This window comes from Schistocerca nitens, chromosome 6, assembly GCF_023898315.1.
Source record: "Schistocerca nitens isolate TAMUIC-IGC-003100 chromosome 6, iqSchNite1.1, whole genome shotgun sequence".
Lineage (NCBI taxonomy): Eukaryota > Metazoa > Arthropoda > Insecta > Orthoptera > Acrididae > Schistocerca > Schistocerca nitens.
The window spans coordinates 70,635,296-70,661,087 of record NC_064619.1 but is presented as its reverse complement, the minus strand read 5'-3'; the positions used below and the strand labels follow the sequence as shown (position 1 = coordinate 70,661,087).

The 25,792-nt window shown below is 43.0% G+C and overlaps 1 protein-coding gene across 4 annotated transcripts in view; it reads right to left on the bottom strand.

Annotated features, from left to right (window-relative positions):
• Nucleotides 1-25,792, bottom strand: part of LOC126262264 (lachesin-like) — a 950,831-nt gene that overhangs the window by 71,310 nt on the left and 853,729 nt on the right. For 2 of the 4 annotated variants that reach the window (XM_049958762.1, XM_049958764.1), the window contains exon 6: nucleotides 5,687-5,755. The exons of 1 other annotated variant lie outside the window; for it this stretch is intronic. In XM_049958762.1, the coding sequence (XP_049814719.1) occupies nucleotides 5,687-5,755 (69 nt within the window). Of the gene's footprint in view, nucleotides 1-5,234; nucleotides 5,756-25,792 lie in introns of those variants that run through there. One more of the 4 variants, XM_049958761.1, reaches the window with a different exon arrangement.

Genomic DNA, 25,792 nt, shown 5'->3' with positions numbered 1-25,792 from the left:
GAAGTCTTCTCTGATGGCGATTACATTTTCCAGCTGGATATCTCTCCGCGATACAAGGACAGAATCGTGTTGCAGTGTTTCGAGGAGCCTGATAGTGAACTCATATTGATGTCCTATCCAGGAAATACCCCTGGTCCGCACCAATTGGAACACATATCGGGCGCCAGCTGCGTGACCACCGTCGCGTAATTTGCGGAAAATTAGTGACCTGGGAGTAGGTACCTGGTGACACATACTTATGGATATCTGTCAAGGACTTGTACAATCCAAGCAGAATTGCTGTTGTACTGTGTTTGAAAAGCAGACCAACACGCTATTAAAACGGTGTATACTCCTAGGAAAGCGCACGTACCCGCAGTAGCAGAACGGCGGAATACCGCCTGTGTGTCGCGGGCAGCGGTTGCTGCAGGGGCGGGTCGGCAGGTGACAAGTAGGGAGCGCGCGGGTAGCGGTGACGCGCGCCGCCGCTGTTGAGCGTTATCTGGCGGCGCCGGCCGCCGGGCGCTGGCCAGCGGCTGAGTTATTGGCCTTGTAAGCCCGTGGCGGCGTGGCGCGCGCGTGGATTACTCGCGGCGACGCGATTATCGACAGCGCCCGCGGCCACGCGCTCGTTGTTGTGGCCTGTATCGCTTTCGCCTGTGTGTTCCTCCTCCCCCCTTCCACACGCGCTCTGATTTACTGCCTAGTCCCGCCTGCGCATCTCCGAACGTCCTCCTCCCGTCTTTCTCTCCTGCCAGGCTGGTGGACGTGTAGTGCAAGGTGAGTGTGATTCGCTTGTCTGTGTTCTCCCAATTTGACAACATTTTCAATATAATTATGGTAATTTGTGTTGGATGTCGGTGTTAAATAAGTACAAATGCACACATCGTTAGACAGCTGTACTAGCTCTTACACTTTTCCTGTTACATTTTCACTATTCCACAACGATTCCAGATGTGTTGCAGTGACAATTAACCATGAATATCAGATTACATGGCTATCTCGTATGGTACCGGAGAGTTGTATTCATTTCTTTTGGACGCGGTAATGTAGCAACACAGCTGCTGAATTTCTTTCCGCTATATTTGGTAGATTTGAAAAAGACACTTAGTACTGTTTATAACTGCATTGGAATGAGGTGTGCAAATATAATTCTCTGAATGGTGACAGTAAAATTGGATTATAATGAACATTAATTCAGTAGTTACTAAAATGACGCAGCACTTCTAAGATGTGTCAACCAAGTAGTAACTGTTATTTCACTCGAGTGGAGTAGTAAAAAATATTTCAATGAGAAACTGAGATAAAAAGAAACAGAAAACACTGCAATGGTAATTGAAGTAAATGTTCTCCTATTTTTACGGTACCTCGAAAATCGAAATATTTCCGATTCACTAACAATGTGCATATTTGAAACCAACATTGTTATCATATATAATGTAAGGAAATACTTACAAATTATCTACCGTTTTGTCTAAATGCAACACCATGAAGAAAACGTGAGTCTTCGTGAACATACTTTTTTTCATATCATATTTTCTTCTTGTACTTCTATGTGTGAATGTGCAATAAGAGAGCGCATTGGAAACAAAACATCATCTCAGAAGTCAATCCACTTTCTCCACGACTTCCAAAATTGACATCAGCAATCCACATAAACGTTTTCTCAAATCCGCAACTCATTTACTCCCCATATTGATTTAGTGCTCTGGTTGTTTGCATGTTCACTTGACGTTAAACTCGACGTCTCGTGTTTCGTATTGCAGTTCCCGAGAAATGTTTGCTCTTTGTCTTCCCATACAGTTCACCCAAGCTAGATTATGTGCCAGGATTCCTTTGCAAAGGACGTAACCTGCTTCGACAGTGCTCTCGTCTACATCGAACAGGTTTTGCTGAAGACGCTGCTTTGCAAGTTGGGTATAAGTAACTACACTCCTGGAAATGGAAAAAAGAACACATTGACACCGGTGTGTCAGACCCACCATACTTGCTCCGGACACTGCGAGAGGGCTGTACAAGCAATGATCACACGCACGGCACAGCGGACACACCAGGAACCGCGGTGTTGGCCGTCGAATGGCGCTAGCTGCGCAGCATTTGTGCACCGCCGCCGTCAGTGTCAGCCAGTTTGCCGTGGCATACGGAGCTCCATCGCAGTCTTTAACACTGGTAGCATGCCGCGACAGCGTGGACGTGAACCGTATGTGCAGTTGACGAACTTTGAGCGAGGGCGTATAGTGGGCATGCGGGAGGCCGGGTGGACGTACCGCCGAATTGCTCAACAAGTGGGGCGTGAGGTCTCCACAGTACATCGATGTTGTCGCCAGTGGTCGGCGGAAGGTGCACGTGCCCGTCGACCTGGGACCGGACCGCAGCGACGCACGGATGCACGCCAAGACCGTAGGATCCTACGCAGTGCCGTAGGGGACCGCACCGCCACTTCCCAGCAAATTAGGGACACTGTTGCTCCTGGGGTATCGGCGAGGACCATTCGCAACCGTCTCCATGAAGCTGGGCTACGGTCCCGCACACCGTTAGGCCGTCTTCCGCTCACGCCCCAACATCGTGCAGCCCGCCTCCAGTGGTGTCGCGACAAGCGTGAATGGAGGGACGAATGGAGACGTGTCGTCTTCAGCGATGAGAGTCGTTTCTGCCTTGGTGCCAATGATGGTCGTATGCGTGTTTGGCGCCGTGCAGGTGAGCGCCACAATCAGGACTGCATACGACCGAGGCACACAGGGCCAACACCCGGCATCATGGTGTGGGGAGCGATCTCCTACACTGGCCGTACACCACTGGTGATCGTCGAGGGGACACTGAATAGTGCACGGTACATCCAAACCGTCATCGAACCCATCGTTCTACCATTCCTAGACCGGCAAGGGAACTTGCTGTTCCAACAGGACAATGCACGTCCGCCTGTATCCCGTGCCACCCAACGTGCTCTAGAAGGTGTAAGTCAACTACCCTGGCCAGCAAGATCTCCGGATCTGTCCCCCATTGAGCATGTTTGGGACTGGATGAAGCGTCGTCTCACGCGGTCTGCACGTCCAGCACGAACGCTGGTCCAACTGAGGCGCCAGGTGGAAATGGCATGGCAAGCCGTTCCACAGGACTACATCCAGCATCTCTACGATCGTCTCCATGGGAGAATAGCAGCCTGCATTGCTGCGAAAGGTGGATATACACTGTACTAGTGCCGACATTGTGCATGCTCTGTTGCCTGTGTCTATGTGCCTGTGGTTCTGTCAGTGTGATCATGTGATGTATCTGACCCCAGGAATGTGTCAATAAAGTTTCCCCTTCCTGGGACAATGAATTCACGGTGTTCTTATTTCAATTTCCAGGAGTGTATTTGAAAGGAAGATTTAGAGTTTAATGTGACGTCCACAACGAGGCCCTTAAAGACATAGCACTAATTCGGATTAGGAAAACTGAGAAGCAATGGTAAAGAAGTCGACCATGTCTTCTTCAAAAGAACCACCCTGGGATTTTCCTGAAGCGATACAGGGAAACCACCCAAAACATGAATCTCAATAACAAAGCAGGGTTTTAGCCTTCGTTACCAGAATTGGTATCTACTTCGCCACCTGTTTCGGTCTTGGTGCATTAGCACGTGTGAAACATTAGTGATTTATGTCCCAACGCCGAGACTTTATTATCCACAACATAGCAGAACCATGTTTGCATATGGGTCTCTGCGCACCAGTTGGTAGAATGGATCATTTTTCAGGCTCTTTATTGTAGATATTAGGGACAGTCTAATGAAAACAAGGCAGATGGAAGGGAAGTAGGTAAACTATTTATTACTTCAAAAGTAATCACCATAACATTTAATACATGTATCTCACTGTGAAACAAGTTGGTCAGTGACTTCGAAGAAAAATATTTGCGATGGCCTACGGAACCTTGATAGTATCCAGACGTGCATCCCTTCGTTCGGAGCAAACAAACGGCACTAATATTCTGAAGAATGACATTCGTGGCCGCCGGTTTGCTTCGAACGATGGGATGCACTCCAAAGCTATGGAGAGGAATCCGGGCTGTATGAAGCATGTCTAATGGTTTCCCAGTGAATCTTCTGCGGCGAACACTAAACGATCTTGGGGGATATGTGGAACCGCCTGGGTACACTCATGGCTCTCTAGGCAACCGCAGTAAATAGTTTTCCGCGAAGGCGCTGACCGTCCTTTCTCACAGTGGCATAAATGTGTTCCCAGCTATGGTGATTACTTTTGAAATAATGAAAAATTTGCTTTTTTCTTCAAGTGTCACGCGTATATTTAACTCGCAATTATAGTTTACACAGCGATTTGTAACATCACAGAGCTGATACCGATACTGCAAAAAGTTTCTGAAACTGCATTTCGGGAGCATGTGTGCATTCGTTCACAAACTGTAGGGAATGCTATTCTTCTACGTCTTCTGTCACTTCACATGACTCGTAACTCATTCCAAACCTTGATGAACTTCGTTCGTAAGTTACTTAGCCATGGCGCTAGTCATGCAAGTAAAGAAGTTGACCGTATTTGGAAGATCGAAACTCAGTGCAGGAATAAGGTTGAAACTTGGATATATCTCTTTCCTTACAGTGCTGTTTTAACTGAAACACCTGAGAAGGGGTCACGAAGTATCGCAACTTTAATCCGCCACAGCGTTGGTACATCTCCATTGTGTAGGGCATGCATGTCACAGGTTAGACTTATGGTCTAGCATCTGTTTTGTCAGAGTCTCATGGCATGGAGCACAAATTCAGTGCCCTGTAAATGTATTATAAGTTCGTTTTTTCCCCTACAGTGATATGAAAAATATCCTTCTTTCTAGTCCCATGATTTCTTTATGGTGATGCGTGTTTTACAAACAGTAGCACAGCTACAAACGAACTGGCGCTTGTCGTTGCTGGTTTGTTTTGAATTACATATTAATGTTATTCCGAAACTCAGCTCACTTAAAAGAATATTTTTTCTAGAATTCTGAAATAAGTGTAATTAAAATAAAATCTGAGAACATGAAATACTTCCTCCCATCCTATTTGCTTTGTATGAAAGCAGCGACCTGACGTAGCTTCAGTTGTCAAGTTACCTCTAGATTTTGATGTAAGCTATCACGATACAACACCTGCAGTTTTGGCTTATCAGGTATAGCAATTTGTTAGGTTTAATAATTGAATTATATATTGGAATCATAATGGTATTTATGACCAGAAAGTGATTCTCAGGTATGCTTTATTTTGTACAAAACGTAACATTAGAGGTTTATCAAAGGATTTGTCATTCATGGCATGACTATTACTAGATTTCGCATTCTTTTAAACCAATTTCATGACTAAATCGTAGGACTCGGTTGGGAATAAAATATTAGTATTAATTTTAAGATGGAGAACGTATGAGGCTCTGTATTCTTCCTTTGTTCTAAAAGCCGTGAGTGTAGATAGCAATTTCTATAAATCGAAAAGCACAGGAAAGAATTGGCTTATTCGTACGATTAGGGAGAAAGCTAAATGCTTTAGTTATCTTGCTCATAATAATTGCATATTTTTCTGGGCGATTAACGTTGTGTTCACACAATGCATCCACCGTCGAACAAATGCGGTTTCGGCCCTGCTGCAGGTGCTGCGCTGAGAGTGTTGTGTTGGGTTGGCCTGCGCCGGCTGTGTAGTAGTGTGTCGTTGTCGATGTCGTTGTTGTTGTTGTTGTTGTGGCTATACCTGGGTGCCGCCGCGACGCCGCCGCATCGGTCGTGCTCGGCCCGGGCGTTGTCGACGGCGGCGCGGATGCTGGCAGAAAAAAGAGAGAAAGAAGACAAGAAAGAAGGGAAACATGTGAGGTACAGAGAGACAGAAAGTCGTGCAGAGCCGAGTGGGCAAAGAGCTGGAGACCAGCGAAACAGAGCTGCAGCAGCTAATGTTTGCAAGCAACGTACACATTTACCTTATGCTATGTACAACATTGTATGTGCTGCTATAAGATCAACATCATCACAACACTACCATCTATCATACACATTCTTAGCATTCAGCAGAGAGACTGCCAGTTATGAGATAAATCTATGACACTTGTTGCATGCAGTGTTATGCTAGTGTCTCAGAATTTTGTTTGTAGAATGTTATTTACATATTAATGTTCACAAAGTATAACTAGAAAAAAATACTGTATAAGTAACCTTCCAATATCCACTTATATATTAAATTATGTGAAACGTATTATTACCAAGGATTTACTTACTTAATAACTGATTATTTATATTGATACATGGGTATTAGTTACGGATAATATCGGTCACTTATATATGCCCTCTACCAAAAGTCAATAAGTCATTGAATTCAATGGGTAATCACTCAATCAAGACATTTTGTTGTTATAATATTTATCAGTGTCGACATCCCAGCTATAAAGTGCGAAACAACTGCATGGCAAAAAAGTATCACAATTTGTTAATGAGAAATGCAACGACTGGGGAAACTTTGCGTGTAACGGCCTCACCAGATACACATCAAGAAGGAAAGTTTAATTCCGCTCCGCGCTCCTCTGGTGTTACGAACCGACTATAATTCTTACTCTCTGTTAGGAAGTATACAGCCTTTCTACCTTCCGGGGGAGCCATAAGCTTCAGCAGCGTGTCATGAGGTGTCACCAGCACTCGAGACGAACCACCGTAGAGGCCAGCCAGAGGAAAAATGTCATGTGATCAGATCACATTAAACACTCAGTCAGCTACAGAATGTGACAGAAATGTCTTCTTTAGATTGGGTGTGATCAGCTCATTTGTATCTGCCTCCTCCCTGGAAGATGTGAACGTAGCTGTCTCTCTCCGTTAATCCCACCCTCCGTCCCTGCTCACATCTCTCTCTTTGTCTGTCTATATATCTATCTGTCTCTATCTAACGTACATAATACTCGCTTCTTCTATTCTTCATTGTCACATGTGTTGACGTAAATCTACCTCTTCAAGGTCACAATTACCAGAAACCACAAATAGAAGTAGTATATGGACACTCAAATCTTTTTAATCTTATTTGTCATATTAAAATTGTTATATCTTAGGCAACTATGATGTAAAATTGTACTGTATGTGTAAATACTGCTCCACTGTAAAAGAGGGCCTGATGGCCCAAATCAGATCACATTAAATAATTAAATAAAATAACTAGTCCCATAATTCTATTAGAAAGCACACTGCCTTGACGGGTCATGTGTCAAATCTACGGATGCTCTGTATGATTGACCGCAATGTGGAAGATTGTATCAGCACATGGACATGGGTTACTAAAATACTTTTTAGTCTGAATGTGTGATCGTAAATTATAATGAAGTGTCCGGAAACGGAACAGCAGAAATGTCCGCAGCCTAGGCCAGACATAATAAGAGCAACACAGTGAAGTGTTCCACGACCGAAGCCACCAACTGACGTTTATTCCGTTTTACTGAGATACCGTCGACGAAAGAGAGAGAGTACAACTGTAATTGGTCTCCCAAAAAGCAAAATTATACAAAACGTGCAGCCAATTTTTCAGCTCCTCGCCTTTATGAACGTGTAATTAGGACACGTTTTGTGTTACCAGCACGACTCTGTAAACCCTTGCTCTTACGAATCGCGAATTTAATGGACAGTAGCACAATCAACTTGTTCACGTCTTCATGAGAGGTGAAACTGACACAGTCTCACATTTCTTCGCAGTACAATATGGTATCTTCATGAGGGCGTAGGTTGCTGAACGTGTTAATTATCTCGTCATCCAAAACGACTTTTCGAAACGAAAAGATTTAGCTACAATATCTTCTGACCTTCTATTCTGGTATATATTGACATCAGCGATCCTTTCTTGTCTATGGATGATATATCTTGTGTTCACGGACCTAACTTGATGGATCGCTTGATTCAAAATGAAACTATACGCTACATTAGCGTAAACTGATGGTGATCAGAATATCAAATAGTGTTTACAGAAGCCCCAAATGATACTTATACTGAGTTCCTTTTCCAACGTATGAATATTTGAGTATTATTGCGTTGAACATTGGCGTATTCTAAGTTCCTAAAGACATTTTCGCGAATAAATGCCTATAAAAAGGCACGTACTATCATAGATTGACCAATATTAAATAATGTGCAGCTGTAGGCCGGTTCCTTCTGCATGAATCGTGGGATGTGTTTAGCAAATAGCCGGCCGCGGTGGCCGTGCGGTTCTAGGCGCTTCAGTCAGGAACCACGCGACTGCTACGGTTGCAGGTTCGAATCCTGCCTCGGGCATGGATGTGTGTGATGCCCTTAGGTTGGTTAGATTTAAGTAATTCTAAGTTCTAGAAGACTGAGACCTCAGATGTTAAGTCCCATAGTGCTCAGAACCATTTCTTTTGTTTACCAAATATTCGAAATCGCAGATGAGTAGTCAATGACCAGTTAATCACACCGCAATTTGCAGGAACGATTGAATAATCTGCCCAGACTCCTTATTCTTCGAATTACATTCAGATTGCCAGTGTCTTCAAATAGCTTCGCAGTGACATAGCGATCCGTCGTGAAATAGACGGGAAAGGATTAATACAAGAGAGATGTTTGAGCATTCAGAGGGCAAACTGAAGTGGAAATAAAACGGGCCGCGGTTATTTCCGAATTTTAAACGACGTTTGGCGGGGATACCCCCGCCTGCCCCCACCTACCAGCCCGCAGCCCAGCCGCAGCGCAGCAGAATGTCCGCTGCGCAAATCTCGTTTGCATTCAAGAGCGTCTGGCGAGCCAACAGCTTTGTCGCCGGAATTAAGGCGGAAATTCTCTCTGTCTGGCGCTGCTCAAAGGGCCGACGAGCGGGCTGCGGGCAATCTCATAACAAAAACAAAACTTTCTTACAAAAAAAGCACGAAAATTATGCACGAACAGCAGTCGCGCTCCTCCCTGCGAAGCAATGCAAACGTTCAGATCAAAGGTTGGCTTAAGTGTCTATGGTTTCATTATTATACCAGATTTTAAATCAATAGGCCCTCAATTACTGGTTTTACAGTGGCTGTAGTCCCTTTTTTCTCGTTCTAGTTACTCATTCACCTAATACTGCTAAGGAAATCTTTGTGACTTAGTAAACTATTAAGCATTCATCAGGTTAAAAGTATGTAATAATGAATGCTCTCGAGGCGACAGCCTTATTACACCGAGCTGAGACCGTCCCAGACGCCGAAAATCTACAGAAGGAACTGAGCCACTTACGTAAAGTTTTCAAGGAAAACGGTTTCGACAACTGACAAATTTCGCAAGCAGTTTCATCTACGCCACGAAAGCAGAAGGCCTCCGAAGAAGGCAGTAAGAAGATGGCGTTTTTACCATTCTGTCATTCAATAACATGGAAGATTAACCTGCTCATGAAGAGACATAAAATCTACACGGTCTTCAAGACAACCAGCAAGGATCCTGCAAATAATGAAACTTAGGTCTCAGAACACGTCGAATATACGAACTACCGTGTGGCTGTGGTCAACTTTATGTCCTCGGACAGTCCGCACTATTGAAAACCGACGCATCATAGTGAAGGTGTTTACGTCTTCACCATCCTGAAAAATAAGCTGCAGTGGAACATGCACTGGAAAATGAAGACCGAATTGCATTCGTCGATACTTCTGTTATTAAACGGATCAATGGCTTCTGGTATAGCGTGGCAAACGAAGGAACAGAGGTCAAAATATCGGATAACACCCTCAGTAAAGACAGTGGATTGCAGCTGAATACAGTCTGGGATCCTATGACTGGAGAGTTGAAGCGGGCGCAGCGGTCGCGCCACCAAAACATTATCATATACGGTGCAGGACTGAACACCGGCGACGTCACTGGCGAAGTATGACAGTGACCCCCACAACAGTCAACCGCTTGACTATGGCAGAGGAGATCTCTGCCAGAAACTCGTGAGCAGTTGACCACTTAATGGAGCTTGAAACCCGAAAGTATTTTATTGACCTGAAAGAATGTTTGATTTCCACCATGCTCTACTAGGGATGGTCCTTATCAGCGTCAGCATGGTGTTACCTTTAAAGTATTTGCCCGGCCAGTTATACGGAGATATACAATTTAACGCGGTCTCCTAACCACGATTTAGTTTGATATTTTCCACCCTAACAAATCATTGTTCTCTGTTAAAGCGCACCGAAATGCTGCACGTGCTTACTTGCAGAACAAAAATGGCTCTGAGCACTATGGTACTTAACTTCTAAGGTCATCAGTCCCCTAGAACTTAGAACTACTTAAACCTAACTAACTTAAGGACATCACACACTTGCAGAACAGTGCTTAGAAGACGTATGTCATAAAATCTAATTTTATTCAGTAAATGTGGGTGGTTTAGGCTTCCATCACCCAAAATAGTAACGGTGATCAATGGTACGACACAGAATATTAACACATCTGGCTTTCGGGGAATATGGTTTCCTTTGGGAATATACAAATATGTCGCTCGGACAGGATCTTTTAATGTATTCAGATTTTGTACTATGAAGTTGCAAATAACAAACCAGAACTTTCGATAAAAAAAGATTTTCGTAATAACAACCTATTTCATGAACAAGAGTATTGTCATAATTCATAAGACTGCTCAAGTTAATAAATATTAGAACTGTTACATGACCTGCCCTTCAACTTTTGCTTTCTGTTTAGCAGAATTGGAAAGAATATACAAGATAAATTACTCTACGAATAGGGTCTTAGTTTCATAAAAATTAAAGGTATCTAAAAACCTCTCCTGATATTTTCATTAGTACTGGTTGACAGAATAAATAAAATGTAAGATGTATTCGTAGGTCTTACAGGCCTAGCCTACGTCATTGACCTAAATCGATCTTTGGATGGTGGAAGATAGAGCAGGATGTTAGAAATCATGAAGATAATGGAGAAGCGTAAAATTACTATCAAAGTGCGCATTGGCTACCAGGTCCATTTGCTGTCTATGTTGTTATGACAACAGTACAGAGAAATGAAATCTTCAATATTCATGAACGTGATTCAAGGCCAAAAGTAAAAGAAATAACTCCTAAGTCAAGTAGAGGCAGCTCTCATGGGTATAAAGTCAGCAAATCGTTTACGTGCTGAATTAATAGCGTTATTTATAAATGAATGATGTATCCCGTGAACTGGAAAGATTTATCGATGAATAAACAAATAAATAGTGCTTCGAAAGCGAATCAGGTAGTAACGGAGATACCAATCCGGCAGCTCCACGAGCCTTTAACTATCAATACGTCGTTTCTCATCATAACACTGTTCTGATGACGACTCACACTTGAGAATGATACAAACATGAATTTTCTGGTCAAATACAATGGCGCAAAGTGCAGGCGTGGCTAGCATCTGCTTTATTTTGCAGTATGCAGTTCTCGCAGCATTTCCATACTTCTGTCCAACTGCTGTTATGTGTAAGGCGCAAGTGATAATATAAAGACCGCCAAATACAGGCTTCCACTGCAGACGAGTTAATCCATTATAGTGTCTCGTAAGTTCTACTCGCTGTTTAGAAACCGGTCTTGTATCTCACAGGCTACGTTACTCTCCACGAATCAACAGTTTAACGTGTCGCGCTTCTGAATTCGGCGCTCGAGAATGCTCGACAACGTGTAAATCCACGCTGTAACGTCACAAAGCTCGTCTAGTTTCACGTCCGTGCTCGCTTTCACGCCCCGTGCGAGGAGAGCTTCAGACCGGGAAATGGTCTCCGCAGCAGTGCGCTAGGCCCGGGTAGGCTGAGGCTGCAACCCGCAGCGCAGCCGGCGCGGCGGCGGCGGCGGCAGCGAGTTTGCGGTAACGACTTGCGGGGGCGGGCAAGGAGGGCCGCGGTCTCCGTGGCAACCGCACGTGCGGCGCCCGGCGCGCATCGCGCACGCCGGTCACGCTTTGCGCCGCGCCGCCCAGTGGGGCAGGCGTCCCCCCACCCCAGCCACACCCCGCGCCGCCCGCGTACGTCGGCGCGCAGTTACGGATTAGAAACACGCGTCGCGCCTTCCATAATGTATCAGCGGCGACGGCGACAACAGCACCCCGGCGTGCTTCGCGGCTGCGGCCGCGCCGGGGGATTTTCGGCAGGATACGCACACGCGCGTCCGTCCGGAATACACTGCCGGCCCTTCCGACAGGGCTCCAGGGAGAGGAAAGCCGTCACGTGAAGACAGTCCACTGGAGCGGCCACCTTTCGCAGCCGGACTGCAAACCTGACTGCGAGTCGCGACACACGCTGCTACTGGTCCAGAGGGCACAGCGCGACAGCTGCGTGAAAGATACCTTCCGTCAGCCGCCACGTAACACCACGAAACTTGTACGTTGTGCGGAATTACAGAGTTCCTTCACGACGGCAAGTATTATTAGAAGCTTATATTGACACGCCAACGGCCTTGCCGCAATGGTAACAACGGTTCCCGTCCGATCACGGAAGTTAAGCACTATCGGGCTGAGCTAGCACTTGGATGGATGCCGAGTGCTGTTGTCAGGCGGTGTGTGGTCAGTCCCTGTGAGGCCGATTGAGGAGCTACTCGACTGAGAAGCTGCGACACCGGTCACGAAAATTGAGAGAGGTGTGCTGACCACATGCCCCTACATACCCGTATCAGGCGATGCCTATGGGCCAAGGATGAGACGGCGCCCGGTCGATGTGGTTGGGCCTTCAAGGCCTGTTCGGATGGTGTTTAGTTTTATGCATAAATTCTCATTTTTATCTTTAATATTTTAACTAACGTGGTTCAAGGATTGATGCTTGTGTTCAATCATTTCTAGCCGACGCTATACGGCACAAAACGAGATGCCTTGCCGGTCGGACACTCAACTAGCGCCGTGAAAATGGCTGTTTAAACCACTGTGAGGCCTTCCAGCCTTACAAAGGAACTGTCCAATATGACGAAACCTATCCCGAACATTATGAAGCAGGAAAGGAACACCGAAAGAAAAGCCCTGTCAAAATTTTAGCTGATAATGTGTACTGCAAGTATTTTTTTTAAAATGAAAGCTGAAAACTGTCAAACACTTATCTCGCAAGACGATTGGAGAACTCTACATCCTTACCATAGCTTTAGCACGCAGCGCATACGCAACACGGCAGGCACATTGTAACGACAACTGTACATATAATAATTTTTTTCTTTATGAATTTCTCTAAATTAGTGTGAAAAATGGTTGATTTAATTTCTTGCTCTTTTCGTGATGTTAAGGAAACTGTGAGTAACTTTTGAAATGAATATTATTAATTATGTTAGATTTCAAATGATGTGATAATCAAAAGAAAGTGTACTTAATGTTAAAACTATTGTAAAATGTGGAAATTGTAATTTAAACACTTGGTCCATACGTAGGTAATGCATTAGGATATGTGTAGTAGAAAACCTGTGGTGAATACCCTACCTGTAGGGGAGCGGGAAAAGGTGGAGGCAGGCGAGCGCGGGAAAACGCACACTGGGCGCGGTTCGGCACAACGGGCTCAGTAAGACAGTCGGAGGCCAGCATCAGTAAGAGTCGGAGTTGTGAATCGGTCAGAGGAACACGTACTGTACCGAGGTGGCTACCCAGGAAAAGTGGATTCCATTGAGCCTCGGATGCACCGATTCCGACGACTACTTGGCATGGCTATATTCTGAGGCACAAAGTTGGAAAGATTACGACGCTAAGAAGATGGAAAGTGCCTATGTAGCGTGAGCCTTAGCCGCGCTTGTATGTGTGCCGTGCTGCCCGCTACCTCGCTGCCCGCCAACCGCCGCACCGACTTGCACAGGTCAAACATTTATTTCATCTTTAGAAGTGTATTTGTGTGGACCAGTGTCGAAAATGTTTCTAACTGTTCAATAATAACGTGACTTTTACCAGAATTGCCTCAGCCAAGACTTATCCTGATCACTGACCTAGACAGGATCCTTACCTCGTATTGTGCAACCCGAGTATCCTGAACTGAAAGTTTATAATTAGTGTAAATGGGAATTATCAGCAGTCAAACTTTTGCTATAAAGAAATTTAAAAGTTCTGTGAATTATTTCAAATGTTGGTAAAAGACAAAAGTATGACTAAACTGAAAGAGAGTTTTTTGAATTGGGTTAGCGATGCTATTTAATTAACTTGAGACAGAACTAATGACAGTCAAATTATTCAGAAGTAAGGCAAAAGAGTAGTTATCCATTGATTGATAAATTTGAGTGTTAATTTGCCTTTTAGTACTTAACAGTTTCAGTATAACGACCATGACAGTTTCAGGGTCCCCCCCCCCCTTCTCTTGTTCATTCTTTCAAACCTTGAAATGTGCTGATCATATTTGACCTGTAAATTTAAGTCCTTTATTGAACCTAAGTGTATTAGTGTTGTTTTCCCAATTTCAATAGTGACATTGTATGTGTGTTTTCAAAACTGCACTCTAGGAAAATCTATGCCCGATTTCAGTCTGATCAATATACGAAATGCAGTTCGTAATAATCATTGCTGTGTGGTGTTATGTGAATTTAGCTCGTCCAAATTAGTACAAAAAGATAAAGCTTTAGTTCAGTGGATTTTTCCGGGTCCAAACTTTGCCATATAACGCATCATTACTACGTGTTACTATGCTTGTACATGCACCCACTTGTACAAGGAAAAGCTCACTCATTGCCTAAGTAGGCTGGCGACCGAATCATTAATTATAGGTAGCATCTACTGTGTATACTTCTTGTCCATGCGAACGAGCAATTATACTTTACATATGCTTGATGAATCACTGTAGTTATTGACTGATTACATGTCCGATCTTGCTTCTATTAGGTACACGCGGTCAATTTATGTACTAAAATCCTTGGTTATAAGGTGAAGCCCGTGAACTTATTACAGTACAGGCTTTATACAGCTAACGCACTTCCGGTTAAGGGCGGTAGCGTTACACGTGGCTTCCCGGTGACAGGACTTCCAGTTGTTGTCGATTACAAATTAACGTAAAGATCGATCAGTGGATGTCCAGTGGCACGAATAGCAATAAAAGTCAGTAAAGTAAACTGCAGTGAACGTCAAGTACGACGGTGTGTTGTAGTTGGCATTCGATATGGACGGGAATGTAGGCAGGGTAGATGCGCCGAGCGAAATGGAGAATGCGGCTGGCAGTAGCCGGAGTTTACGCGGCCAGATAACAGATGGCATTAGCAGAAGACAATTGGCGTACATACAATACCACGAACACGTTAACGAACAGATTGAAATGGCGAGATCGCCTCGAACGCAGCAAGGAATGAAACAGGAAGTAGAGGGTGACTTTGTAGATGATAGTGGGTATGTGAATGAATCCACTGACATGTTTGAGTCACCACAGATAAAGAAAGAACCGAAAGAAACTTTTGAAGTAGGATCGGAACACACCGATTCCGTAGAACAAAACAGTGTGAACATTTTAAGCATGAACGATTTATTTGAACAATTAACTAAACAAATTGCAGGACAGAGCGAGCAGATCAAAACACAGAATGATCAGCTTCAAAAACAAGTCGGCAATTAGGTTAATCAGCTTAAAACACACGTTGACGAGCAGCTCAAAACACAGAACGAACAGCTTAAAACACAGAATGATCAGCTTCAAAAACAAGTCGGCAATCAGGTTAATCAGCTTAAAACACACGTTGACGAGCAGCTCAAAACACAAAATGAGCAACTTCAAAAACAAGTCGGCAATCAGGTTAATCAACTTAAAACACACGTTGCAGAGCAGCTCAAAACACAGAGTGATCAGATTAAAGCACAGGTCGAGGGACAGGGAATTAAAATTAGTAAACAAATAGAAGAAGTAGAACAGAAAGTGGGTAATTTAAGTTCTGTGGTAAATACTCTGAAATTTGAAATTGATACCATTAACAAAAATATGGATACTATGCAGGAGGAAATTGGAAACATAAATAGTAGATTTGATGTTGAAATTCTCAACATTCAAGAGAAAGTAGAACCCCTGGTTGAAACTAAGGTAGACGAAAAAGTTTTCGGTCTTAAAACTGAGATCGTAAACGAATGTCAACACGGAATATCACGGTTGGAAAAGGTAGTTTTAGAAACTGAAAAGGATTTAGATAAAAAAGTAACCGGATGTGTTCAAAACTGTGAACAAAATACTACGAAAATTCAAGGCAGAATTTTCGATCTGGAGAGCAAAATTAAAGATAGGCCTGGTGTTGTCTGTAATGGCACACCAATTACGAAGCTGTTAGAAGGCGAGGAACGCTTCGATCCTGCCAAGAAACATAACGGGTGGCATCCGTTAGATTTTATCAAAAATTGCGAGAGAATATTTCCTGAGCACTTGTCTGAGCAGGAAAAGGTAAATGTTGTAATTAGCGCCTTAGCAGGTGATGCTAAGCGCTGGGGAATAAATTTAAATACCGAACGAATGACGTTCGAAGAATTTAGGCAAAGATTTACGGAAGAATATTGGTCTGAACAAAAGCAGGACCATTTATGGCGGGAGTTCATCATGGCCAAACAGCATGATAACAGGGGCAGGAATTCTTTGAAAGATTTCTGCGAATATTGGTACCGGAAATTGACGCATTTAAGAGGCCGAAGATCAGATTCAGAAATTATCTGGGAGTTATATAAAAAGCTCCCAGAAGATTCAAAGAGGTATGTAGGAAGCAATCATCGCAGCTTCCAAGCATTTCTCGAAAGAGTCGAAGACGAAGATCATTGGCGCGAAAGTCGTGCCAATTATCAAAATTTTGGTAACCGTAATAACCGAAACAATGATGAAAGAAATGACGGCGATGGATTTCGCGTCAATGTAATACAAAGAGGAAGAGGCAGGGGAAGAGGCAGAGGAAATTATCCAGGTCGCGGTAGAGAGTATACCGCGCAAAATAATAACGACGCGGGAAACTACACTCCTGGAAACGGAAAAAGGAACACATTGACACCGGTGTGTCAGACCCACCATACTTGCTCCGGACACTGCGAGAGGGCTGTACAAGCAATGATCACACGCACGGCACAGCGGACACACCAGGAACCGCGGTGTTGGCCGTCGAATGGCGCTAGCTGCGCAGCATTTGTGCACCGCCGCCGTCATTGTCAGCCAGTTTGCCGTGGCATACGGAGCTCCATCGCAGTCTTTAACACTTGTAGCATGCCGCGACAGCGTGGACGTGAACCGTATGTGCAGTTGACGGACATTGAGCGAGGGCGTATAGTGGGCATGCGGGAGGCCGGGTGGACGTACCGCCGAATTGCTCCACACGTGGGGCGTGAGGTCTCCACAGTACATCGATGTTGTCGCCAGTGGTCGGCGGAAGGTGCACGTGCCCGTCGACCTGGGACCGGACCGCAGCGACGCACGGATGCACGCCAAGACCGTAGGATCCTACGCAGTGCCGTAGGGGACCGCACCGCTACTTCCCAGCAAATTAGGGGCACTGTTGCTCCTGGGGTATCGGCGAGGACCATTCGCAACCGTCTCCATGAAGCTGGGCTACGGTCCCGCACACCGTTAGGCCGTCTTCCGCTCACGCCCCAACATCGTGCAGCCCGCCTCCAGTGGTGTCGCGACAGGCGTGAATGGAGGGACGAATGGAGACGTGTCGTCTTCAGCGATGAGAGTCGCTTCTGCCTTGGTGCCAATGATGGTCGTGTGCGTGTTTGGCGCCGTGCAGGTGAGCGCCACAATGAGGACTGCATACGACCGAGGCACACAGGGCCAACACCCGGCATCATGGTGTGGGGAGCGATCTCCTACACTGGCCGTACACCACTGGTGATCGTCGAGGGGACACTGAATAGTGCACGGTACATCCAAACCGTCATCGAACCCATCGTTCTACCATTCCTAGACCGGCAAGGGAACTTGCTGTTCCAACAGGACAATGCACGTCCGCATGTATCCCGTGCCACCCAACGTGCTCTAGAAGGTGTAAGTCAACTACCCTGGCCAGCAAGATCTCCGGATCTGTCCCCCATTGAGCATGTTTGGGACTGGATGAAGCGTCGTCTCACGCGGTCTGCACGTCCAGCACGAACGCTGGTCCAACTGAGGCGCCAGGTGGAAATGGCATGGCAAGCCGTTCCACAGGACTACATCCAGCATCTCTACGATCGTCTCCATGGGAGAATAGCAGCCTGCATTGCTGCGAAAGGTGGATATACACTGTACTAGTGCCGACATTGTGCATGCTCTGTTGCCTGTGTCTATGTGCCTGTGGTTCTGTCAGTGTGATCATGTGATGTATCTGACCCCAGGAATGTGTCAATAAAGTTTCCCCTTCCTGGGACAATGAATTCACGGTGTTCTTATTTCAATTTCCAGGAGTGTAATTTCCGCGAACGTTGCGGGCCAAACGGAAGCGGACAATACATATCGGCCCCGATTTGAAAAAAGATACTGGACCGACCGTAATGTAATGAGACTGGCTAGGGACAGGAATGGAACGCCGCGGCGTGTGGTGGCGAAACAAGCGTCAGCTGCGAGCCAGAATGAGTCATTTCTGCCGCACAGAACGCTACAGGTTAAAAGGCGAGTGGAGTATCAGAGGGCAACGACCCAGCCTAGCAGAACATCTGTTAGGAAAGAAGCCGCTAGAAATACGGCAGCAGTAGATACGAACATAGCCGTCAGTCTAATGAAAATTTTACGAATGATAATTCCGTGGCAAAGGAAACGATAAAGGAAACTGTGAATACACAGAGAGGTGCGGTTAGCAGTGTTTGCAATGGGATAAAAGGCGAGGATGAATTAGCAGAAGTAACTGATTGGCATGTGCAGATCGATGACCTGTACAAGGGCCTAAAGCAATGTGAGTGGGAGGATTTTAAGAAGGAGTATGAGGCAAAGAAATTAGTTAGTGGAAAAGGACATAGTAGGGACGTCGATAAGGTGACGTGGCCCGAATTGGAAGAGGAGAGAATAAATAGCGCCGCGCAAAGTACGCGTGCCGCCAATAGGATGCAGATTAAGGATAGGAAGGATTTGGAGGATGAAATCCTCAGCATTGACGAAGAAATAACTTCTGCTAACAGTCCGCCAATGGTACTAGCTGCTACCGAGAGGCACCGTGGAGAAGGGGCAGATGATTACCTGAAAGTAATCAAAGTCCACGAGGATTACACCGAATATGAAGTCACAGTGGATGTGAATAAAGCTGAGGATGAGGCCGTATTGCCAAAAGAGGAGATTGAATTGAAATCCAAGCCTGACGACAATACAGAGGAGGAACTTAGTGCCTGTCTCAGAAATGCTTTTATGTTAGAACCTGCAAGCGATCCGGAATGGTCGGATTCCGACGATAGTTCAGATGATGAAAGGTACGCAAATACAGACGAAAATGAATGTACTAAATATCCCTATTGTTCAAAAGTAGCGTACTTAAGTGAATCTGGTACTGAGGAAGATAGTAGTGATGACTCTAGTCAAGATGAATTTGCAGGTGTAAACGAAAGTGAATATACTTTTACTGAAAGAGGGTATGAGAAAATTAGTGACATTTTTCCAAAGAAAGATACAGAAAGTAGAACTGGGTCAAAACCGAATGAATTATTCAGTAATGTAAAACAGGGGCATAATTTGCAGGAACCTCCAGATGATTCTATACTGGGGCACGCCTTAATAAATGTTTTGAAGGAGTGTGAATTACAGGAACAGAAAGAACCACCTGATAAAATGATGGCAGAACAGGGAATGTTGTACCTTGCTAAAGACTTTGAAATTTCAAAACCTAAAAAGCCACCTGATGAAACGAAACGTTGGCAAGATCTGAATGGCTTAGTGAAAGATGTAGAAAATAGGAGGCCTAAAAAGCCACCAGACTTAAGTGACTGTTTTATGAACCCTAAAAGACTGCCTTGTTAATAAAGAGACTGGGGGCAGGATACTGTATTTGTATATATTATTAGTATTATGCATGACTTTATTATTACTGTATCTCAGTGTTACCTGAAAGTGAATTATTGGTTTGTTGATTTGGAGTCTGGGGCAGATTTATATCGGATTTTGAGAATGTCATGAACAGATTACATCATGAAACTACAGGATTTCCACCGGAAGAAATTTTGTTAGACAGAAGTAGTAAAAGTTTAATTGAAGAAAAACTAGAGTTTCCACCTTGTACAAGTTTGAAATTGGATCAAAAGAAAGAATTGGTGATAAAAAGGGCAAAGCAAAAAGCTGAATCTAGATCTAAAAGACACAATAAAAAATTAAAAGTTTCAAAATTTAAAATTGGAGATTATGTTCTTTTAAAAACCCACGAAAAGTCTAGTGAACTAAACCATGAAATTTCCAAATTTAAATATATTTATAATGGACCATATATAATACAGAATATTCCACACGACAATGCTTACTACCTGATCTACCCAAAATCCAAAAGACCTTTAGGTGTAAGAAGTATTGTGGACCTGAAACTGTATGTTCCTAGAAACGAGTAATTGTGCTGTATCTTATGCTGAACCCAAGTTATTCTAAATATAACTAATCTTTGTAAATGTCTGGATACCCTTGAAAGTGTGCTAATGTAGTTATGTGAGTTTCAGATTACCAATTGTACTGTAACTATAAAAATGTATGAAGAAAAGGACTGAAATGAAAGGATAAATGCTATCAGCCAGATAAAAGATGGGACTGTCAAAAATGAAAATGGGCAGTGTATGAACCATGATATGAAGGACTGCCAAATACCAATGAGGGCAGATAAATAGTCGATGGAAAATTGTAAATATGATCCAGGAGATGTGATAATATGAAGTGAAAAGGCCTGCCCAAATCCGCACAATAGGCAGCAAATATGTGTAGTTAATTTTTTTGAATATATGTGTGTGTATTTTGTTTAGTAAGTAAGGAAATGGACTGCTATTCAAAGCAAGGAGCGACAAATTATCTTATAGTGTGTACAAAATATGCAATTGTTTTTGTAGTTAAATGTTTGTATTCCAAAATTTAAATTGTTTCTTTGAGAAAATTAGAAGAATTAATTAAATTACTATTTTAGTAATGTTATGATGAGAAGTTGGACTGTGCAAAAGGCACTTGAGTAAATGATAGATAATTATTCTTGAAGTGTTAAAAGAGTGTAAACTTATATACAGGGAGTAGAAGGACATATGTAGTGTAAACCTTTTGGACATTTAAGTAAAGATTCAGAACCACTGTATAATTGTAAGATTAAGTGTTCCCATAAAATTTGGACTTAAGCAAAATTTTCTGGAAACAGGGGCATGTGTAACGACAACTGTACATATAATAATTTTTTTCTTTATGAATTTCTCTAAATTAGTGTGAAAAATGGTTGATTTAATTTCTTGCTCTTTTCGTGATGTTAAAGAAACTGTGAGTAACTTTTGAAATGAATATTATTAATTATGTTAGATTTCAAATGATGTGATAATCAAAAGAAAGTGTACTTAATGTTAAAACTATTGTAAAATGTGGAAATTGTAATTTAAACACTTGGTCCATACGTAGGTAATGCATTAGGATATGTGTAGTAGAAAACCTGTGGTGAATACCCTACCTGTAGGGGAGCGGGAAAAGGTGGAGGCAGGCGAGCGCGGGAAAACGCACACTGGGCGCGGTTCGGCACAACGGGCTCAGTAAGACAGTCGGAGGCCAGCATCAGTAAGAGTCGGAGTTGTGAATCGGTCAGAGGAACACGTACTGTTCCGAGGCGGCTACCCAGGAAAAGTGGATTCCATTGAGCCTCGGATGCACCGATTCCGACGACTACTTGGCATGGCTATATTCTGAGGCACAAAGTTGGAAAGATTACGACGCTAAGAAGATGGAAAGTGCCTATGTAGCGTGAGCCTTAGCCGCGCTTGTATGTGTGCCGTGCTGCCCGCTACCTCGCTGCCCGCCAACCGCCGCACCGACTTGCACAGGTCAAACATTTATTTCATCTTTAGAAGTGTATTTGTGTGGACCAGTGTCGAAAATGTTTCTAACTATTCAATAATAACGTGACTTTTACCAGAATTGCCTCAGCCAAGACTTATCCTGATCACTGACCTAGACAGGATCCTTACCTCGTATTGTGCAACCCGAGTATCCTGAACTGAAAGTTTATAATTAGTGTAAATGAGAATTATCAGCAGTCAAACTTTTGCTATAAAGAAATTTAAAAGTTCTGTGAATTATTTCAAATGTTGGTAAAAGACAAAAGTATGACTAAACTGAAAGAGAGTTTTTTGAATTGGGTTAGCGATGCTATTTAATTAACTTGAGACAGAACTAATGACAGTTAAATTATTCAGAAGTAAGGCAAAAGGGTAGTTATCCATTGATTGATAAATTTGAGTGTTAATTTGCCTTTTAGTACTTAACAGTTTCAGTATAACGACCATAACAGTTTCAGGGTCCCCCCCCCTTCTCTTGTTCATTCTTTCAAACCTTGAAATGTGCTGATCATATTTGACCTGTAAATTTAAGTCCTTTATTGAACCTAAGTGTATTAGTGTTGTTTTCCCAATTTCAATAGTGACATTGTATGTGTGTTTTCAAAACTGTGCACTCTAGGAAAATCTATGCCCGATTTCAGTCTGATCAATATACGAAATGCAGTTCGTAATAATCATTGCTGTGTGGTGTTATGTGAATTTAGCTCGTCCAAATTAGTACAAAAAGATAAAGCTTTAGTTCAGTGGATTTTTCCGGGTCCAAACTTTGCCATATAACGCATCATTACTACGTGTTACTATGCTTGTACATGCACCCACTTGTACAAGGAAAAGCTCACTCATTGCCTAAGTAGGCTGGCGACCGAATCATTAATTATAGGTAGCATCTACTGTGTATACTTCTTGTCCATGCGAACGAGCAATTATACTTTACATATGCTTGATGAATCACTGTAGTTATTGACTGATTACAAGTCCGATCTTGCTTCTATTAGGTACACGCGGTCAATTTATGTACTAAAATCCTTGGTTATAAGGTGAAGCCCGTGAACTTATTACAGTACAGGCTTTATACAGCTAACGCACGTCCGTTTAAGGGCGGTAGCGTTACAACATTTCCTTGACTGACGGCACATCGGTAAACAGATAACACAGCGCAGCTTGATCGCAATTCGTAAAGCAAATTTCATTTTCCGTTAACAGTTACTCTGACACAATTGTTCACAGTTAATATTAGCTGGAATTCGCACCTTACTTAATAGACACAATAATTAGCAGCTGCCTTTGTGGTATCACGGTTAAGAGCGGAGATAAAGCACAGTTAACCTTTTTCGTGATTTTTTGGTATTTCTTGCAAACATCATCTGTCTTTCGTGTAGTTTCCAGAGTCTCAAAGTAATTTGAAATCCAGCTAATGTTTTCTACCTTGCAAAGACGGGATATGAAGAACATGGTATGCAGCTGATATCATCTACTTCTCCTGAAGACCTACATATGTTTTATAAATTAGTTAGTTCCTTCGACATCCTTTTGAATGGAGTCGAACAATAGAAGAAATGAGAAATAGCTCAGAAAATATCCTGAAACAGGGTTCGAACGATGATTGTTGTACTAATTTAAGTAAAGAATAACAACAGAGTTCCTTCCAAGCCCAAAAAAAATAAACATTTGCAGTAATAGCTTCCAGTGACAAAGAAAAGGGAGTAAATTTTTAGTTAAACGAAGGAGGGCGATATCGATTAAATTTAAGCAGTGTGCAAAACCAATTTTAATTCGTAAAATATGAACATGAACTGTATGGATGGATGAAACATTTACACTAAGTGCCAAGTATGCACCAAAATAAAACTCGCGAAGGTGTGTAAGAAAAATTATTCGAAAAAGTTAAAACTGCTTGTCAGAGTCAGTGCACCGTTACTGAGTGAGATGTACAAGACTGGGCGCTCTGAATTTGCAAGTGAGATGAACATTACTGATTATCATTCTTCTTTATCTGGTTGAAAAGGTTCATGAAATTATACGGAAACGGAATTCGCTAAACTACGAACTTGACATCAAGTAAACAGGTAGAGAACATGTCTTCAATGGACAATACTGTAGAGGTGATGAAGGTTATTGTGATCCTCTAAAATGCTGTGTATGAAGAAATTAGTCAGGTTTCAAGCAAGAACCACGTGCAAACCACCCTTTATCATTTTGAGAGAAAAAAAGATGGTCGCTAGTCCAGCCAATGAATGCTATGACACAGTCTCATACAACAATACCAGTGGTAACTATCAACGCAATACCGTTTTCTCAGGTTTATATCTGTCTTCAGGAACCTCATGGCAAATAATAATCAAAAATTGTAAAAAAAAAGGACTGTTGACTTGTGAAAATCCTGTCATCGACGCAGCAAAATCTGGAACAATCGGAGATAATGATTTTCAGTGTTATATCCGAAAGGTCTTCTGAAAATTTGCCTCATTTTTGAGCTCTTCGCCTGGACATCATGACACCACTGTCTTTAGGAGAACGTCGGAAAGATTTCTAATATAATTCTGATTGCACTCGTAACAAATAGTGTGATTCAGACTCTCGCTAAAAGAATTTTTAACAGTGAAAAACACTTTTCAGAAAATTAACGGACAATATAGTTTGCGGTAGCTCTTTGTTATTTCTGTTTTATCAGTAGCACGGTATTGTTCAACTTCACTGTTTTCTGTACTGTTAGTTCCCGTCACACCCTTTTACGAATTTCATCAAGTATACCTGGCACGTAGCAAAATATACAGAACAACGGCCCTTACCGTTTCTTACGCCAGCCAACTTCTGTCTCAATAAAATTAATAATTGCTGTAAAGTGCCTAAATGAATTAATTTTTCTTCTGTCAGGTGTCTAATGAAAATGTTTATTTTCCTCATATGTAACACGCTTCGCGGTTTTATGACGACTCCAAGGAATAAACAAAGACCTGTTTGATTTGTATCAAAATATGCTTGTTCAAAGATGATAAGGACTGTTCTAGAGGAACTATCCATGTTGTCCCAATTGATGGAAGTCGTCTGTAATGTAACATCGTACATTGCGTTGATTTTCTTTCACTTGTTAGTTGCTCGTGTAACAATTGCATCTGCAGTAGCTCACCTGTTGATATGAACTCCACGTTGCTCAAAAAGTTAATGATCTGAGCCACTGTCGCTATGGTTTAAGCGCTTAAAATTCGCGTGTGTGCACTTCGAAATTCGCGGTACGTGCCGCTACTTTCTCTCGTCCCAGCCCTGTCTGCTTATTCGCGTGCTAGGAAGGAAGATCTGTTGAAACTGCTGTTATAAGCAGTTCTTCGTCTGGCGAAAAATAAGTAACTTTAACATAGAAAATACTTGCAGTACGCTTATTTTATTTTTTTATTCTTTTATTTTTTTTTTTTTTTAGTCATCGGTCATCTGACTGGTTTGATGTGGCCCGCCACGATTTCCTTTCCCGTGCCAACCTCTTCATCTCAGATCAGCACTTGCAACCTACGTCCTCAATTATTTGTTGGATGTATTCCAATCTCTGTTTTCCTATACAACCTTTGTCCTCTATAGCTCCCTCTAATACCATCCAACTTATTCTGTGATGCCCTATCACCTTGTCTCATCTTTCCGGTGTTTTCCACGTATTCCTTTCCTCTCCGATTCTGCGCAAAATGTCCTTACCTTGCCAGTCCACCAGAAATTTCAACGTGCGTCTGTTGCTCCACATCTCAAATGCTTCGATTCTCTTCTGTTTTCCCACCACACCATTTTTAATTACTATATAATGATGTGTTCCAAAAGTACATTCTCAGAAATTTCTTCCTCAAATTAAGGCCTACGTTTGATACTAGTAGACTTTCCTTAGCGAAGAATATCGTTTTTTCCAGTGCTAGTCTGCTTCTTATGTCCTCCTTGCACCGTCTGTCACTGGTTATTTTACTGCCTAGGTAGCAGAACTCCTTAGTTTCATCTAATTTGTGACCATCAATCCTGA